Source organism: Oncorhynchus nerka, linkage group LG7, assembly GCF_034236695.1.
Source record: "Oncorhynchus nerka isolate Pitt River linkage group LG7, Oner_Uvic_2.0, whole genome shotgun sequence".
In the NCBI taxonomy this organism is placed as follows: Eukaryota; Metazoa; Chordata; class Actinopteri; order Salmoniformes; family Salmonidae; genus Oncorhynchus; species Oncorhynchus nerka.
The window spans coordinates 72880407-72900826 of NC_088402.1; the positions used below are offsets into that span (position 1 = coordinate 72880407).

At 43.5% G+C, this 20420-nt stretch overlaps 1 protein-coding gene across 1 annotated transcript in view; it reads left to right on the forward strand.

Annotated features, from left to right (window-relative positions):
* The first annotated feature begins 939 nt into the window (after positions 1–939).
* Positions 940–20420, forward strand: part of LOC115132333 (PDZ domain-containing protein 4-like) — a 39370-nt gene continuing 19889 nt past the window's right edge. Inside the window, 1 exon segment of the mRNA XM_029664893.2 lies at positions 940–4107. Coding sequence (XP_029520753.2) covers positions 4048–4107 — 60 coding nt within the window. The 5' untranslated portion in view covers positions 940–4047.

Genomic DNA, 20420 nt, shown 5'->3' on the forward strand with positions numbered 1-20420 from the left:
TTCTAAAAGAATTGGCAGTGTGATTGTTGCAAATGTGCCGACAGAGCTGTGTTTAAAATTTAAATTAGACAATGAACAGCACTAAAATGCAGCTTGATATTCAGAGAGGGAGAGAGGGTCAAGGTAAGTCAATGAAAATATATATCTTGAGGGAATACACAAGTATTGTGAAAACAAAACAGGTGCATATACACAGCATTTAAACCTTTTTGTTATCCACATGATTTTAGAATTTACAGGTTTGTATTGTTTGCATTTTGAATGCCGTACTGCTGAAAGCCCTCCCTGTCTCCACCCCACCCCCTCTTTTTCTCCATCTCCCACTCTCTCCCACACAGTCATGTACTTCACATTCCTTGGCTGTGTTCCATCTTTAAATCCATCCCATCATACACCTGTTATCCAATTGTTCTGTCTCCCTCTCTTTTCCTTCTCATTTTCTTCCTTCTGTGTGTCAGCGCTTCAACTCATTTCAATTCACAGGCTCTCTACCTCCTTTGGCCATTTCTGTTTGTCTAGTACAGTACATTATCCCATATTATTCTTGGTACCTTATCATTAAGCAATTGATACTTGTAGGGATACATACAGTATGTCACATTATATATGAATATTGACAAATGTTTATTGATAGTGCTCCTTGACTGTTCATTATTTCATGTAGATTGTAGTAGCTTACTCTCTCTCTCTCCTTCAGCTCTGTTCTACCTGCATAGTGAAAACAGATCATCAGGCTTTCTGGAGCATGCCCTGTGTTTCCCACAGAGAGAGAGACAGAGAAAGAGGGAGAGAGAAGGGAGCAAGAGAGAGAGCAAGAGGGGGAGGAGGGGTAGCAAATGGGGGGACTAGGGGAGGGGGCCAGAGCCTACCTCTGGAAAGCCAGAGAGAGAGAGAGAACAGTGTTGCATCCAGTAGAATCCTATTCAGCAGTAGCAGACATGCTTGATAGTGCTGTGTGCGGATCAGCAGGCTCCTTACCGCTGGGCAGGAACGCCTTTGTGTTCCCCTCTGCAGTGGGGGAGTGCATTTACTGTCGTGCCTGAGGGGAGAAGCCAAGACAATCCCCCAATCAGCCGTCAGTGATTTCTATCATCTTCTGAGTGTGGTGATTGGGATTTATGTCCAACCTGAGGGAGGCAGTGTGCTTTACACTCTGGCTCTATAAACCACCTGGATGGACGCTTTTGTCCCTCCCAACGCTTTTGTTTCTAATTGCGGATTTTTTAAAGAATGACCAACAGACAAAAGGTGGATTATTACTGCAGATCTGGTACCTCACATTCTTGATTTGATGTTATTTTCTTCCTGCAGTAGAAGATGGATGAACTTTCTTTTTCTGGGCTCTAGTTTAAGCTTTGTTTTTGTTTGTGAGGACATAGAGTGGCAGAAGTCCTGCAAGAGGAAATACTCTAATTTTCTGTCATTTCTCATCACTACATTTTACATCTCCTCTCCTTCTTTCCTTCGTGGATCTGTAGAGTCCATACCTGTTAGACTCAGATCATTCACATGACAGACTGTGGGTCTCAAACTAGAGGTTTTACAATAGTGGCCAGGTCAGAATTAGAATTCGCGTACATCCTCATGCGATGAAAGGCTCAATGTGGAACTGAACATGGAGAGAGCGTAGGAACCGTTGGGACATTTGACACGCCTGTTTGGCTTTCAGCACCTGCTGTGACTGTCTGACACAGTTCTACAGCTAGACTGGCATTGGCTCTGGTGCTTACTGCCTAGCCTGACAGACTGGGAGTTGTTTTTTTACAAGTGTGTGTGCATGTCTCTGTGTGTGTGTGTTGATCTTTTATATTGCAGTTGGTTATATACTGTGAGTATGTGCCAGTGTCAAGGATAACACTGAGTGTCTGGAGATAGTATAGGTAGGTGCAGTCAGTGAGGCTTTGAGGAAGGATTACAGCAGCTAACACCTTGTTTTTGACAGTAGCTTGGCTGGGCAGAGGTGAACTTTTGAAAGCATAACATGTTGAGTGATGTCCAGATTGCAGGGCCTTCTGGAGGAAGTGCTGATGGGACTTAAACGTTTAACCTGTTAAAGGTAATGAGACCGAGACAGTCAGGAGAGATACAGGCTGTAAATGGTTACACGGTTACAGTATAATGTCGTACGTTTCCACTTCAGCATGCATTATCTTAGGGGATAATGAGAGAAGGAGTGCAGGATGGAAGTCAATACACTGAATTAGTCCACTTAAACAGGTGAAGGACGGATTGAATGATAGATAGCAATGAGAGAGGAGCAAGAGGCATACTTTCCATCAACACATTTTAATGAGGAAAACAAAGACCCTTAAACCTTATATTTCTAATGAAAATCCCATTATTTTACACATGGCTTATCATTGGTGTTCTTAATGTTGACTCGTCCTGATTTCACCAATAGTCCTGAAAACACAACATGTAATTGATCCCTTAGAGGTTTTGATATAGATTATTGCACATGACTGAGTAGGAGGGTTCCTGTTCTCTAACAGGCCTATAATTTAATTATAATTTTCCATTCAGTGACACCCCAGATCAATAGCCTCCAGTGTTTCAGTTAATTGGAAATGCCCTGGTTTAGCTTATCAATGAGCCATAACTGTCAAAAGAGCTGGCTAGAAACCTGAAAGAACACCTGAAGCTGAATCTACCAGTTTGTCTCACACACCTTCTGCAGACAACTGTCTAGTTTCCTCAAACACTCCACAGTGATAATTTACATGATAAACATTTTGTATGTAGACCAGTGTCAGTGAAACAGTTGTATCCTAAAAGTGGTTCTTAGTGTCTGTTATTCTGACAGATACACAACATCAAACAGAGAGGTGCATTTGAGACAGCAGTTTCCTCGTCTGTTGTTGCCTCACTGGGATTCGTGTGCAGGTGTGCGTGTTATTGGGTTTCGTGTAGCCAATACATACTGCTAATCTTAGCTCAACAGCCAGGGCTTGAGATTCAGGCAGTAGGATAGATTGTTCAGTGGGCAGATTATCTCTCTCTCTTCTTGGTCTGTTTCAATGGAGGTAAACCAGAAGATGTCAATGACCCCAAGCACCAATGAAAAAGTACTGAGGAGTCCATTGATCCTGAATAGGTGAAAGTACCAGAGCAAAAGAAAAGTGAAACCTGAGAAAAAGGCCGTCAGAGGGATAACTTATCACACAAGCCAGACTTGAGCAATCCTTCTAAACCTGGAAAGCGAAGAAGGTGGGAAAATCGAGAGGGAGTGTTGGGGGAAAAAGAGGGCAAGAAGTTATTTGATATCTGTGCCTGATTGCATCTGAAACTTTGAAAGAGTTTCTTTAAAAGAGTGCTGAGGATTAGCTGAGCTGAGCGTGAGACCAGGGAAAGGAGTGGGCGAGTTCACGTTGAGTTCCATTGGGGAAAAAGTCTCAGCTAGTTGAGAGAGACAGCTCAAAAGGTGACTGTTCAACAGAAATCATGCAGAATTAGGCTGCATACACTTTAGGTCTAGGTCACATGCATGATTATTATTGACAGGTGATTGAATCATTATTGAATAGTTATGATGGACTGTCTTAAATACAATACAACCCAATAACACCGATCAACTGTCAGTCCTTTCAACCCATCCTCAGCTCCCTTGTCAATTTACTCATCTCTGAGTCCCACCCCCCTCCCTCCCTCTGACTCACCAGTCCAAAAATCATGATGAAGTCACGCAAATCCTAACCTGAACATAACCACTCCACGCTTATGAAGACAAACAAAGATATGTGTACTCTGCAATGGGGACAGAAACAGATGGGAGGACACCCAAAACCCTTTTTTAAATGTAGGGATTAGGTTTGGATTGTAAAACTTGACATCTGGAACGAGGATAGGAACAGGACACAGGGACACAGCCTGTTTTTGGGGACAGAGAAACTCTGATATCCATAATCCACAGTGTCCTGAAATAAGAGGGGTTGACACTCAGGACCTGTGGGGAGCTCTCTGACTGCCACACCGAAGGGAGAGAGAGGTGTTTTAAGGTACTGTTCTCCTGGACTAGTTTGGCCCCGCCTGGCCTGAGTCCAGGACACCATGGGGTGTAACATGTGTATGATTCAGAAGCCTGAGGAACAGTACAGGGTCATGTTCCAGGTGAGTTTCTCTCTCTCTCTCTCTCTCTCTCTCTCTCTCTCTCTCTCTCTCTCTCTCTCTCCTAGCCTACTGTAGTACCAAGCCTTTTAACATTCTCCCCTCTCCTCCTCTCTTGCTCTCTTGATACTGTCAAGACACCTTTCTGATACAGTGTCTGTCTGTCTGTAATCTAATGACAGTATGTGTTGTTGTATTCAGACCCATTGACTTTTTCCACATTTTGTTACTTTACAGCCATATTCTAAAATGGATTTAAAAAATAAAAACAGTTCCTCAGAAATCTACACACAATACTCCATAATGACAAAGCGTAAACATGTTTTTAGAATCTTTAGCAAATGTATTAAAATTAAAAACAGAAATACCTTATTTACATAAGTATTCAGACTCTTTACTGTGAGACTCGAAGTTGAGCTCAGGTCCATCCTATTTCCATTGATCATCCTTGAGATGTTTCTTCAACTTGATTGGAGTCCACCTGTGGTAAATTTAATTGGTTGGGCATGATTTGGAAAGGCACACACCTGTCTATATAAGGTCCCACAGTTGACAGTGCATAAGGTCGATGAAATTGTCCGTAGAGCTCATAAGGTCGATGAAATTGTCCGTAGAGCTCAGAGACAGGATTGTGTCGAGACACAGAACTGGGGAAGGGAACCAAAAAATGTCTGCAGCATTGAAGGTCCCCAAGAACACAGTGGCCTCCATCATTCTTAAATGGAAGAAGTTGGGAACCACCAAGACTCTTCCTAGAGCTGGCTGCCCAGCCAAACTGAGCAATCAGGGGAGAAGGGCCTTGGTCAGCGAGGTGACCAAGGACCCGATGGTCACTCTGCCAGAGCTCAAGTTCCTCTGTGGAGAGGGGAGAACCTTCCAAAAGGACAACCATCTCTGCAGCACTCCACCAATCAGGCCTTTATGTTAGAGTTTCCAGACGGAAGCCACTCCTCAGTAAAAGGCACATGACAGCCCACTTGGGGATTGCCAAAAGTCAGTGTCATGTCTGGAGAAAACCTGGCACCATCGCTACGTTGAAGCATGGTGGTGGCAGCATCATGCTGTAGGGATGTTTCTCAGCGGCAGGGACTGGGAGACTAGTCAGGATCGAGGGAAAGATGAATAGAGCAAGTGTAACGGATGTGAAACGGCTGGCTAGTTAGCGGTGGTGCGCTCTAAATAGCGTTTCAATCGGTGACGTCACTTGCTCTGAGACCTTGAAGTAGTGGTTCCCCTTGCTCTGCAAGGGCAACGGCTTTTGTGGAGCGATGGATAACGATGCTTCGTGGGTGACTGTTGTTAGTGTGTGCAAAGGGTCCCTGGTTCGTGCCCGGGTATGGGTGAGGGGACGGTTTAAAGTTATACTGTTACACAAAGTACAGAGAGATCCTTGATGAAAACTTGCTCCAGAGAGCTCAGGACCTCACACTGTGGTGAAGTTTCACTTTCCAACATGACAACGACCCTAAGTACACAGCCAAGACAATGCAGGAGTGGCTTCGGGACAAGTCTCTGAATGTCCTTGAGTGACCCAGCCAGAGCCCGGACTTGAACCCGATCGAACATCTCTATAGAGACCTGAAAATAGTTGTGCAGCAAAGCTATCCATCTAACCTCACAGAGCTTGAGAGGATCTGCAGAGAAGAATGGGAGGAACTCCCCAAATACAGGTGTGCTAAGCTTGTAGCGTCGTACCCAAGAAGACTCAAGGCTGTAATCGCTGCCAAAGGTGCTTCAACAAAGTACTGAGTGAAGGGTCTGAATACTTATGCAAATGTAAAATCAGTTTTTTTATTAGCAAACATTTCTAAAAACCTGTTTTTGCTTCGTCATTATGGGGTATTGTGTGTAGATTAATGAGGAAAACATGAATAAGGCTGTAACCTAACAACATGTGGAAAAAGTCCAGGGGTCTGAATACTTTCCGAAGGCACTGTATCTCGAGTCGTGCTCAGCCACAACTCAGTCACAATGCTCTGGTGGCACCACCTGTAGCAACAGAGACGGGCGTCAATATGCTGACGTCATATAGGTCTAATGTCAGTCATTCAGCAAACCAGCTGACAGATCATTTGTATGCTCAATGGTTTCAACACCCCATCCATATGAACAAGCCATGCATGTATTAATTAAAATGATCAAACTATTGATTAACAGTTCAAAGTAATAACACCCACAAGCAATTACAGAGGTGCACACAGTAAAATGACCATGAACAATGTAACTACAACCACCCTAATGATGGACTATTAGAAAACAAAAACACAAAGAGAAAAATAACAATAACATCAATCTAGAGAGTCTGATTATTATTGTAAAAAAATGAATAATGCAGGAATATTCATGATTATCTTTTTATCTGACAAAGATGCATAATTCATTAAATGTAGGCATTTTAGCTCAGCACCAAAATAGTTTTTGTCCAGGGGGTGCACTGAAGGGTTGCCACGGTTACAGCCTCAGCAAACAGCATCATTTGGCAACTGCAAGATCTAGGTGTGCTCCCATGTACCATGTGAATATAGTTTTTGCTTCATGAGTTTGTGGTAATGTCTGTGAGACTGAATAAACACCCCACATAAAAAGATAATGCCCAGGAATCAGCTTCAATATCTATATGTTCTCATGTATCAGACGTGTCACAACAAGCATAGGGATGTATACTGTATGGATTGTTATTCTATTGTTATGTCGTATGTCAAAGAGTCAGGACATGTGAGTCTGTGCCAGTTATCAGAGTTGCATCTGGTGACTGAGGCAAAGCCAAGAAAGAGAACAACGGGCGACAACATGAATGCAAGTGTTAGACTAATGAGTCAGGCAAAGGAAAGGAAAAGACAGATTGGGAAAAAGAAAAAGGGGAGGAAAGGAAAGAAGGAAGGAAGGATAAAGAGGGCTATTTTTCTGCTGTTTGCCCTCAAAAGATGACAGGAGTAATTGATTTGAGCGCTTCACAGAGCAGGGATGAATAGGTAGGCTTGAGTGACTTCGCTGATCCCCCGGGTGTGTGTGTGTGTCTGTGTGCTTGTGTGTATGCTTGGCTGCCTATGTGTGTGTGTGTCTGTGTGTGTGTGTGTGTGTATGCTTGGCTGCCTATGTGTGTGTGTGTCTGTGTGTGTGTGTGTGTAGTCTGAAGCATGCAAGGGAGACTGGCGGTAAATTCATTGACCCTTTTTCAGAGGTCAGCCTTGATGACAGAGACCACATGCCGGGTCAGTGTGTATTGATATAGTGTAAAATCAAATCACTTCACTGATCAAGCGTTCCAACAATTGTGTAATAAGCGATACATAAAGGTATGCCTAAGGGAGGGAGCTCTAACCACACAAAAGGTGTTCAGCTTTTATAGACAGCAAAGTTCTCTGGCAGACTGTGTGAGCCACTGTCTGAGACCCAAACAAGCGGGGGTGGGGAGTAAAACAGTGGTGGTTTATCACTGAGACTTCTGTTCTCTGTCCCGTCTGGGTGATGTAGCATGGAACCTGTTTGTATGCACTGTGGTCCAATCAGTCTGTACCCAATGCCTCCAAAGAGCACACAAGAGAGCCTCTGCCTGGATAAAGGGAGGATACACCGACAGAACTGAGACACATACACCACTGTTCTATTGGCAGAATCATGGTTACCACCAGTGCTCTCATGCAACCTGTGAAGGCCAGATGGCAAAGGGTGTGTCAAGATGATCACATAGGCATGTAGCTAGACCATCAGCATTCCAAACAGAATACACTGACAGTTTGATAGTAAAGCATGTTTTCCTTTCATCCAAAGGATGAAATTTCCGTTTAAATAAAATTCTTAAATTAAAAGAACTCACCACATGACAATATTGTAAATACAGAATTTCTAAAAACTCCATGATGCCAAATAAAAGAGAACAATTTCACGGTTTTCTAAAACACTGCATGTCTCTTGAGGTTTTGTGCTTTGTTCTGGGACCGGTTTCCCAAAAGCATCTTAAGGATGAACTTAGCCTTAAGGATGAACTTAGCTTTAAGATGCTTTTTGGAAACCGGTCCCAGGGCTTTTCACAAAAATGCATAAATACACATCCAAATTAGACTCAGTTAAATGAGAAATGATCTGCTATTCATGTACATTGCAACATTACACTGACATTACAATGTCACATTACACTGGCATTACAATGCAACATTACACTGACATTACAATGCCACATTACACTGACATTACAATGTCACATTACACTGGCATTACAATGCCACATTACACTGACATTACATTGCAACATTACACTGACATTACAATGCCACATTACACTGACATTACAATGCAACATTACACTGCCATTACAATGCAACATTACAATGCAACATTACACTGACATTACAATGCCACATTACACTGACATTACATTGCAACATTACACTGACATTACAATGCCACATTACACTGACATTACAATGCAACATTACACTGACATTACAATGCAACATTACAATGCAACATTACACTGACATTACATTGCAACATTACACTGACATTACAATACAACATTACACTGCCATTACAATGCAACATTACAATGCAACATTACACTGACATTACAATGCCACATTACACTGACATTACATTGCAACATTACACTGACATTACAATGCCACATTACACTGACATTACAATGCAACATTACACTGACATTACAATGCCACATTACACTGGCATTACAATGCAACATTACACTGACATTACAATGCCACATTACACTGACATTACAATGCCACATTACACTGACATTACATTGCAACATTACACTGACATTACAATGCAACATTACACTGCCATTACAATGCAACATTACAATGCAACATTACACTGACATTACAATGCCACATTACACTGACATTACAATGCCACATTACACTGGCATTACAATGCAACAGTACACTGACATTACAATGCAACATTACACTGACATTACATTGCAACATTACACTGACATTACAATGCAACATTACACTGACATTACAATGCCACATTACACTGACATTACAATGCAACATTACACTGACATTACAATGCAACATTACACTGACACTACAATGCCACATTACACTGACATTACAATGCCACATTACACTGACAGTGTTTACAGCAATGCAAGAGAAGAACAGACAGTTGTGTCTGTCAGAACCCATGATTTATACACTAGATGACTGATAGGGGTGCTGTGTTGAAGCCACTGTGCCTCCATCTTGGCACTCCTTCACTAAAATATATTTTGGAAGCTATAGAAATACATGTAATGTCCTCATTTGTTTTTGTCACATTTATTCTGTTAGACACCTTAATGCATCCTTTCTAAAGTATACTACATTTACATTTTAGTCATTTAGCTCCAGAGAGATTTACAGTTAGTGCATTCATCTTAAGGTAAGACAACTGCATATCACAGTCATAGTAAGCACATTTTCCTCAATAAAGAAGCATAAGCTTAAAGTAGGGAAGGGAGGGGCAGTTTCCCTTGCTGACTTGAGGATAGCCTGAAAGTAGGGAAGGGAGGGGCAGTTTCCCTTGCTGATTTGAGCATAGCCTTAAAGTAGGGAGGGGCAGTTCCCCTTGCTGACTTGAGCATATCCTGAAAGTAGGGAGGGGAGGGGCAGTTCCCCTTGCTGATTTGAGCATATCCTGAAAGTAGGGAAGGGAGGGGCAGTTTCCCTTGCTGACTTGAGCATAGCCTTAAAGTAAGGAAGGGAGGGGCAGTTCCCCTTGCTGACTTGAGCATATCCTGAAAGTAGGGAGGGGAGGGGCAGTTCCCCTTGCTGATTTGAGCATAGCCTTAAAGTAAGGAAGGGAGGGGCAGTTTCCCTTGCTGATTTGAGCATATCCTGAAAGTAGGGAAGGGAGGGGCAGTTTCCCTTGCTGATTTGAGCATATCCTGAAAGTAGGGAGGGGAGGGGCAGTTCCCCTTGCTGATTTGAGCATATCCTGAAAGTAGGGAGGGAGGGGCAGTTCCCTTGCTGATTTGAGCATAGCCTTAAAGTAGGAAGGGAGGGGCAGTTCCCCTTGCTGATTTGAGCATAGCCTGAAAGTAGGGAAGGGAGGGGCAGTTCCCTTGCTGATTTGAGCATAGCCTTAAAGTAGGGAGGAGGGGCAGTTCCCCTTGCTGATTTGAGCATAGCCTTAAAGTAGGGAAGGGAGGGGCAGTTTCCCTTGCTGACTTGAGGATAGCCTGAAAGTAGGGAGGGGAGGGGCAGTTTCCCTTGCTGACTTGAGCATAGCCTGAAAGTAGGGAGGGAGGGGCAGCCTGATTTGAGCAAGCCTGAAAGTAGGGAGGGGAGGGGCAGTTTCCCTTGCTGATTTGAGCATAGCCTGAAAGTAGGGAGGGGAGGGGCAGTTTCCCTTGCTGATTTGAGCATAGCCTGAAAGTAGGGAGGGGAGGGGCAGTTCCCCTTGCTGATTTGAGCATAGCCTTAAAGTAAGGAAGGGAGGGGCAGTTTCCCTTGCTGATTTGAGCATAGCCTGAAAGTAGGGAGGGGAGGGGCAGTTCCCCTTGCTGATTTGAGCATAGCCTTAAAGTAGGGAAGGGAGGGGCAGTTCCCCTTGCTGATTTGAGCATAGCCTTAAAGTAGGGAAGGGAGGGGCAGTTTCCCTTGCTGACTTGAGGATAGCCTGAAAGTAGGGAAGGGAGGGGCAGTTTCCCTTGCTGATTTGAGCATAGCCTTAAAGTAGGGAGGGGAGGGGCAGTTCCCCTTGCTGACTTGAGCATATCCTGAAAGTAGGGAGGTGAGGGGCAGTTCCCCTTGCTGATTTGAGCATATCCTGAAAGTAGGGAAGGGAGGGGCAGTTTCCCTTGCTGACTTGAGCATAGCCTTAAAGTAAGGAAGGGAGGGGCAGTTTCCCTTGCTGATTTGAGCATATCCTGAAAGTAGGGAGGGGAGGGGCAGTTCCCCTTGCTGATTTGAGCATATCCTGAAAGTAGGGAAGGGAGGGGCAGTTTCCCTTGCTGATTTGAGCATATCCTGAAAGTAGGGAAGGGAGGGGCAGTTTCCCTTGCTGATTTGAGCATATCCTGAAAGTAGGGAGGGGAGGGGCAGTTCCCCTTGTTGATTTGAGCATAGCCTGAAAGTAGGGAGGGGAGGGGCAGTTCCCCTTGCTGCTCCGTAGGCAAGCACCATGTTAATGTGGGTCGTGACATATCAGAGTGAACAAATTAAAAATAATTACTGTTGAGAGTTAGAATAGTAGAATACACAAGATGCATTTAAAAAATGTGGTTGTGCCTCAGCAGTTTTTCTCTTGTTATGTCAGTCACTGACAGTCACTCAATTAGCCATATTAGCCTTAATACATACATTGAAAGTAAATTATGCGAGCGTAACATAAAAAAGCACATATATATATATATATATATATATATATATATATATAATATGTGTGTTTTTGTTATGTTTAGCTCACATAATTTAATACATATCTTTTTTTTTTAGTTTTTTCATTTAAAAAATGTATTTCACCTTTATTTAACCAGGTAGACTAGTTGAGAACAAGTTCTCATTTGCAACTGCAACCTGGCCAAGATAAAGCATAGCAACTCGACACATACAACAACACAGAGGTACACATGGAATAAACAAAACATAGTCAATAATACAGTAGAACAAAAGAAAACAAAAAGTCTATATACAGTGAGTGCAAATGAGGTAAGATAAGGGAGTTAAGGAAATAAATAGGCCATGGTGGTGAAGTAATTACAATATAGCAATTAAACACTGGAATGGTAGATGTGCAGAAGATGAATGTGCAAGTAGAGATACTGGGGTGCAAAGGAGCAAGATAAATAAATAAATACCAGTATGGGGATGAGGTAGGTAGATGGGCTATGTACAGGTGCAGTGATCTGTACAGTATATATACAGTTGAAGTATGTATATTCAGTTGAAGTCGGAAGTGTACATACACTTAGAGTCATTAAAACTCGTTTTTCAACGACTCCACAAATTTCTTGTTAACAAACTATAGTTTTGGCAAGTCAGTTAGTATCACGCCCTGACCATAGAGAGCCTTGTTATTCTCTATTTTGGTTAGGTCGGGGTATGACTAGGGGGGGTGTTCCTATCTAGGTTAATTATTTCTATGTTGGCCTGGTATGGTTCCCAATCAGAGGCAGCTGTTTATCGTTGTCTCTGATTGGGGAGCCATTTCCCCACCGTTTTTTGTGGGATCATGTTTGTGTGTAGTTGCCTGTGAGCACTGCATTTGCGTCATGTATCGTTTATTCTTCTTTGTTGTTTTTGTGAGTTTCATTTGCTTAAACATGTGGAACTCTACGTACACTGCGCCTTGGTCTGTTAATTCATTAGACGATTGTGACAGTTAGGACATCTACTTTGTGCATGACACAATTCTTTTTTTCAAAAATTGTTCAATCACAATTCCAGTGGGTACATTAAGTTGACTGTGCCTTTAAACAGCTTGGAAAATTCCATAAAATGCTGCCATGGCTTTAGAAGCTTCTGATAGTCTAATGGACATAATTTGAGTCAATTGGAGGTGTACCTGTGGATGCATTTCAAGGCCTACCTTCAAACTCAGTGTCTCTTTGCTTGACATCATGGGAAAATCAAAAGAAATCAGCCAAGACCTCAGAATTTTTTAAAAAGAATTGTAGACCTCCAAGTCTGGTTCATCCTTGGGAGCAATTACCAAGTGCCTGAAGGTACCACGTTCACCTGTACAAACAATAGTACGCAAGTATAAACACCATGGGACCACGCAGCCATCATACCGCTCAGGAAGGAGACGCGGTCTGTCTCCTAGAGATGAATGTACTTTGGTGCGATCAATCCCAAAACAACAGCAAAGGATCTTGTGAAGATGCTGGAGGAAACAGGTACAAAAGCATCTATATCCACAGTAAAACGAGTTGTATATAGACATAACCTGAAAGGCCGCTCAGCAAGGAAGAAGCCACTGCTCCAAAAAAAGCCAGACTACAGTTTGCAACTGCACATGGGGACAAAGATTGTACTTTTTGGAGAAATGGTCTGATGAATCAAAAATGGAACTGTTTGGCCACAATAACCATCATTATGTTTGGAGGAAAAAGGGGGAGGCTTGCAAGCCGAAGAACACCATCCCAACCATGAAGCATGGGTGTGGCAGCATCATACTTCCAAAGTTGTGGCAAAATGGCTTAAGGACAACAAAGTCAAGCTATTGGAGTGGCCATCACAAAGCCCTGACCTCAATCATGTAGAACATTTGTGGGCAGAACTGAAAAAGTGTGTGCGTGCAAGGAGGCCTACAAACCTGACTCAGTTACACCAGCTCTGTCAGGAGGAATGGGCCAAAATTCACCTAACTTATTGTGGGAAGCTTGTGGAAGGCTACCCGAAACGTTTGACCCAAGTTAAACAATTTAAAGACAATACTACCAAATACTAATTGAGTGTATGTAAACTTCTGACCCACTAGGAAAGTGATGAAAGAAATTAAAGCTGAAATAAATCGTTCTCTCTGCTATTATTCTGACATTTCACATTCTTAAAATGGTGAAAGTGGTGATCCTAACTGACCTAAAACAGGGAACCTAAGACAGGGATTTTTACTTGGATTAAATGTCAGGAATTGTGAAAAACTGAGTTTGAAATGTATTTGGCTAAGGTGTATGTAAACTTCTGACTTCAACTGTATATATATATATATATATATATATATATATATATATATATATATATATATATATATATATATATTTCACACTTCTGTGAAATCAAACTGTCCACTTAGGAAGCAACACTGATTGACAATAAATTTCACATGCTGTTGTGCAAATGGAATAGACAACAGGTGGAAATTATAGGCAATTAGCAAGACACCCCCAATAAAGGAGTGGTTCTGCAGGTGGTGACCACAGACCACTTCTCAGTTCCTATGCTTCCTGGCTGATGTTTTGGTCACTTTTGAATGCTGGCAGTGCTTTCACTCTAGTGGTAGCATGAGACGGAGTCTACAACCCACACAAGTGGTTCAGGTAGTGCAGCTCATCCAGGATGGAACATCAATGTGAGCTGTGGCAAGAAGGTTTGCTGTGTCTGTCAGCGTAGTGTCCAGAGCATGGAGGCGCTACCAGGAGACAGGCCAGTACATCAGGAGACGTGGAGGAGGCCGTAGGAGGGCAACAACCTAGCAGCAGGACTGCTACCTCCGCCTTTGTGCAAGGAGGAGCACTGCCAAAGCCCTGCAAAATGACCTCCAGCAGGCCACAAATGTGCATGTGTCTGCTCAAACGGTCAGAAACAGACTCCATGAGGGTAGTATGAGGGCCCGACGTCCACATGTGGGGGTGGGGTGGCATCTCTTTGGGGGGCCGCACAGCCCTCCATGTGCTCGCCAGAGGTAGCCTGACTGCCATTAGGTACCGAGATGAGATCCTCAGACCCCTTGTGAGACAATATGCTGGTGCGGTTGGCCCTGGGTTCCTCCTAATGCAAGACAATGCTAGACCTCATGTGGCTGGAGTGTGTCAGCAGTTCCTGCAAGAGGAAGGCATTGATGCTATGGACTGGCCCGCCCATTCCCCAGAACTGAATCCAATTAAGCACATCTGGGACATCATGTTTCGCTCCATCCACCAACGCCACGTTGCACCACAGACTGTCCAGGAGTTGGAGGATGCTTTAGTCCAGGTCTGGGAGGAGATCCCTCAGGAGACCATCCGCCACCTCATCAGGAGCATGCCCAGGCGTTGTAGGGAGGTCATACAGGCACGTGGAGGCCACACACACTACTGAGCCTCATTTTGACTTGTTTTAAGGACATTACATCAAAGTTGGATCAGCCTGTAGTGTGGTTTTCCACTTTAATTTTGAGTGTGACTCCAAATCCAGACCTCCATGGGTTGATAGATTTGATTTCCATTGATAATTTTTGCGTGATTTTGTTGTCAGCACATTCAACTATGTAAAGAAAAAAGTATTTAATGAGAATATTTCATTCATTCAGATCTAGGTTGTGTTATTTTAGTGTTCCCTTTAGTGTTCCCTTTGAGCAGTGTATATAAACATTTTCCTCAAAGTACACTGAACAATAATATAAACGCAACATGTAAAGTCCCATGTTTCATGAGCTGAGTATTTCTGTCTGTAATAAAGCCCTTTTGTAGGGAAAAACTCAGTCCAGTTGTGTGAAATCCATAGATTAGGGCCTAGTTATTTTATTTCAATTGACTGATTTCCTTAAATGAACTGTAACTTAGTAAAATCTTTGAAATGGTTGCATGTTGCATTTATATTTTTGTTCAATATATAATTTTTTAGAGATGACTAATTCTACTGTCCCCACTACAACAAAAAATACTTCAATACATGTAATTTTGTCCTTTTTAATTGAAATCCGTTCCTATGGAGGGCTGGTGCTACTGGGGAGTGTCGATATGGCTGACCGATGGCTTCAACACATGGTTCATCAATCCATGGTCTACATACAGCGTTGGTCTGAACACACGCTTCTCCTGCTGGAGGAACTTATTCATGTGTTGCTGGCTGGTGCCATGTCTTGCACAGTACACACGCATATTTTTATGTCTGCCTATGTTTTTGTAGTAAGCATTAGTTGTACTATATGTGTAATGCATAGCAAACTAACCAGAAAATGTATATACCTACACTACACGGTAGGAGCACAGTATCCATTTTGTGCTGCACCCAACACACACCCACCCCCCTTCAGTCTACCCCTCCATCTACCCATCCTCCCCTCAGTCTTTCCCCCAATCCTGTCTATCTCTCTCTCTTCTCTCTGTAGAATGGGTTTCAATGGGAGGCTGTTGCCGTGGCAACTGAAGTCATTAAACAAGCCTAAAATGTTATATTTCACACTGACACAGGCATGTTCTGACGTACACACTGTGCAAACACACAGACAGCCCACTGACATATTTACTGAGAGCGAGTACGTATGGGCATGTGTATGCACATACACACACACAAGCAAACACATAAAGATCACAGATTCTTTATATTGAAACATATGGAAACCATGTTTGACTCCGTTCCATTGATTCCATTCTAGCCATTACAATGAGCCCGTCCTCCTATAGCTCCTCCCACCAGCCGCCACTGGAGTACAGTGATATGACAACTTGACAATGAAATTGACTTTTCCCTCTGACAGACTATCTAAGCCAATATCTGTCTCTCACATTCTCTCCCTCTGCTATCTTTAGATTGAATCTGATCTGCCCCTTTTCTTCTCTTCCTCTCAGTATCTGTGTATTGATTGACTTCTTCTCTTGCTACAAATATCCAAACGGCTCCACATGGTCACACACACACGCCCATACCACTTTCTGTCTCTCTCTCTTCCATCACTCTCTCGCTCTGAAATACTAAGCCTCAACACAGCAATATTCGTAGGGAATTCTCCCATATATAAACCGGAGCAACCTGATTACTACTCAGTGAGGGTTCGGGGTCTATAGGCATCCAAAGTGAATTATCTGTAAACAGAAATACCTGTTGACTCTCACTAATTGCCTTGGTACTCACCTCAAAACAGACCTATTATTAGTCAACTCATCTGCCTCTTTATCATGGTGGCTGCACATTTTCCCTTGGGAACACCTCTCTCTGGTAAAGCTTATTTTTATGATTGTGTGTGTGTGTGTGTGTGTGTGTGTGTGTGTGTGTGTGTGTGTGTGTGTGTGTGTGTGTGTGTGTGTGTGTGTGTGTGTGTGTGTGTGTGTGTGTGTGTGTGTGTGTGTGTGTGTGTGTGTGTGTGCGTGTGTGTGTGTTTGTCAACAGCTTTGTTCTAGTTCTATCACCTTCCTGCTCGACAGGTTTGTGATTAGTTTGGAGGTCATAAAGTGAGGAGAGTGGGTTTATGGGTGGTATGGCTGGTCTAGTCAGACATGTCTGTTTCAGCAGAGAGAGAGAGAGGGAGAGGGGAGAGGGGGTAGAGAGAGAGGGGTAGAGAGAGAGAGGTAGAGAGAGGTAGAGAGAGAGGGGTAGGGGGAGAGAGGGGTAGAGAGAGAGAGAGAGAGAGAGAGGGGTAGAGGGAGAGGGAGAGAGAGAGAGAGAGAGAGAGAGAGAGAGAGAGTGGTAGAGAGAGACAGGGGTAGGGAGAGGAGAGAGAGAGTACAGAGAGAGAGAGAGAGAGAGAGGGAGAGAGAGAGAGAGGGGGTAGAGGGGAGAGAGAGAGAGAGAGAGGTAGAGGTGGAGGTAGAGAGAGGGGTAGAGGGAGAGAGAGAGAGGGGTTGAGGGAGAAAGAGAGAGGGTAGAGAGAGAGAGAGAGAGAGAGAGAGAGGGGTAGAGGAGAGAGAGAGTGGTAGAGGGAGAAAGAGAGAGGGGTAGAGAGAGAGAGAGAGAGGTAGAGCGAGGTAGAGAGAGATAGGGGTAGAGGGAGAGAGAGAGAGAGAGAGAGAGGTAGAGAGAGGGGTAGAGAGATTGAGAGATAGAGAGAGAGAGAGAGAGAGAGAGAGAGAGAGAGAGAGAGAGGGGTAGAGAGAGGTAGAGAGAGAGAGGGGTAGAGGGAGAGGTCGAGAGAGGTTGAGAGAGACATAATGGGGGAAGGAAGATAGAAGAAGAGGAAATACATTTGTTTTCTTGGACAGTAACAAATACATACAGCTCCTAAAGAGGTTTGCAGAAACCAACAAAAATACATCTGCTTACTGGTATGCCTCCAGTATTGCTATTTACCCAAAATACTCGTTAGTTTAATTTGTCCAATTGTTTTAGCAGTACTTTAATCAATAGCAGCTCATCGTTGTCCATGTTTCGGCGCTCCACCACTGCCCACTGTCCACTTGAAATGTTCTCTTGTCATATCAAATATCTGGGTTGGGACCAGAGGGCACTGAACATGTCTCCAGATTGATTGATTTTGTGAAGAGGTGACTTTTACAACCTTCAAAACATGGGAGATGAGAAAAATCACTTGTCCAACAAGTAGAATTCAATATGTGGAGGGCACATGCAGGGCCCGGGCAGCATAAAGTCTGAACACAAATATGGAAGAAATATTGTGAACTTTTTATCATGTATTTTTATGCATAATTTTATAGTATTTTATAAGTATTCATTGGGAAGAATACGCTTCAGCATAGAGTTTATGATGCGATACATTTTACAAATACTCATTTACTGCTGGGTGGTCTTTGTCTTCATTTTTTAAAACATTTGAGTCTTTAGGCAGACGCTCTTATTCAGAGAGACTTAAGACGTCAACATTCTCCAGTTTGGCGGTTAACCGACGTCGGCCAGGCAAACCGAAAGTGTTTGCTCCCATAAGACATCTGCTTGAAAAATGAGAAAAAAGCGCCGATTGTACTATTTGTCCATTTTGAGACGCCGTAGCCTGTATACACTTGGCAGGCTAAAATACTCCGAATGAATCTAATCTAATCTGTGTCTGGCTTTGATTTTGACATTTTTGGCAAGGAGATCTTAGTTGTGCAATTTTGCTCCGGTAAAGGTACCTGCAAGTCTCCCAGCCTAAACATTTCGGAAGAGTTTGTGCATATATTATGACAACATTTTGTGACGTTTTTGTCACCATTTTACTTTGATGCAGTATTTCTAAATGTAAAATGTGGATGAAAACGAGTCATCTCTCATTGAATACCAACAAAGACTTTACTGATGAATCCCTACTGTTGACCAATCACTGACGAAGGGGAGTAGACTTTGGCTATCGACTTTGGCTTGCCTCAAGAAAAATGTTGTCAAATCAAATCATCAAATCATATCGTATTTGTCACATACACATGGTTAGCAGATGTTAATGCGAGTGTAGCGAAATGCTTGTGCTTCTAGTTCCGACAATGCAGTAATAACCAACAAGTAATCTAACTAACAATTCCAAAACTACTGTCTTATACACAGTGTAAGGGGATAAAGAATATGTACATAAAGATATATGAATGAGTGATGGTACAGAGCAGCATAGGCAAGATACAGTAGATGGTATCGAGTACAGTATATACATATGAGATGATTATGTAAACAAAGTGGCATAGTTAAAGTGGCTAGTGATACATGTATTACATAAGGATGCAGTAGATGATATAGAGTACAGTATATACGTATACATATGAGATGAATAATGTAGGGTATGTAAACATTATATTAGGTAGCATTGTTTAAAGTGGCTAGTGATATATTTTACATCATTTCCCATCAATTCCCATATTAAAGTGGCTGGAGTTGAGTCAGTGTGTTGGCAGCGGCCACTCAATGTTAGTGGTTGCTGTTTAACAGTCTGATGGCCTTGAGATAGAAGCTGTTTTTCAGTCTCTCGGTCCCAGCTTTGATGCACCTGTACTGACCTCGCCTTCTAGATGATAGCGGGGAGAACAGGCAGTGGCTCGGGTGGTTGTTGTCCTTGATGATCTTTATGGCCTTCCTGTAACATCGGGTGGTGTAGGTGTCCTGGAGGGCAGGTAGTTTGCCCCCGGTGATGCGGTGTGCAGACCTCACTACCCTCTGGAGAGCCTTACGGTTGTGGGCGGAGCAGTTGCCGTACCAGGCGGTGATACAGCCCGCCAGGATGCTCTCGATTGTGCATCTGTAGAAGTTTGTGAGTGCTTTTGGTGACAAGCCGAATTCTTCAGCCTCCTGAGGTTGAAGAGGCGCTGCTGCGCCTTCTTCATGATGCTGTCTGTGTGAGTGGACCAATTCAGTTTGTCTGTGATGTGTATGCCGAGGAACTTAAAACTTGCTACCCTCTCCACTACTGTTCCATCGATGTGGATAGGGGGGTGTTCCCTCTGCTGTTTCCTGAAGTCCACAATCATCTCCTTAGTTTTGTTGACGTTGAGTGTGAGGTTATTTTCCTGACACCACACTCCGAGGGCCCTCACCTCCTCCCTGTAGGCCGTCTCGTCGTTGTTGGTAATCAAGCCTACCACTGTTGTGTCGTCCGCAAACTTGATGATTGAGTTGGAGGTGTGAGTGGCCACGCAGTCGTGGGTGAACAGGGAGTACAGGAGAGGGCTCAGAACGCACCCTTGTGGGGCACCAGTGTTGAGGATCAGCGGGGTGGAGATGTTGTTGCCTACCCTCACCACCTGGGGGCGGCCCGTCAGGAAGTCCAGTACCCAGTTGCACAGGGCGGGGTCGAGACCCAGGGTCTCGAGCTTGATGACGAGCTTGGAGGGTACTATGGTGTTAAATGCCGAGCTGTAGTCGATGAACAGCATTCTCAATTAGGTATTCCTCTTTCCTTGACTAGTCTCTCAAAGCACTTCATGATGACGGAAGTGAGTGCTACGGGCGGTAGTCGTTTAGCTCAGTTACCTTAGCTTTCTTGGGAACAGGAACAATGGTGGCCCTCTTGAAGCATGTGGGAAC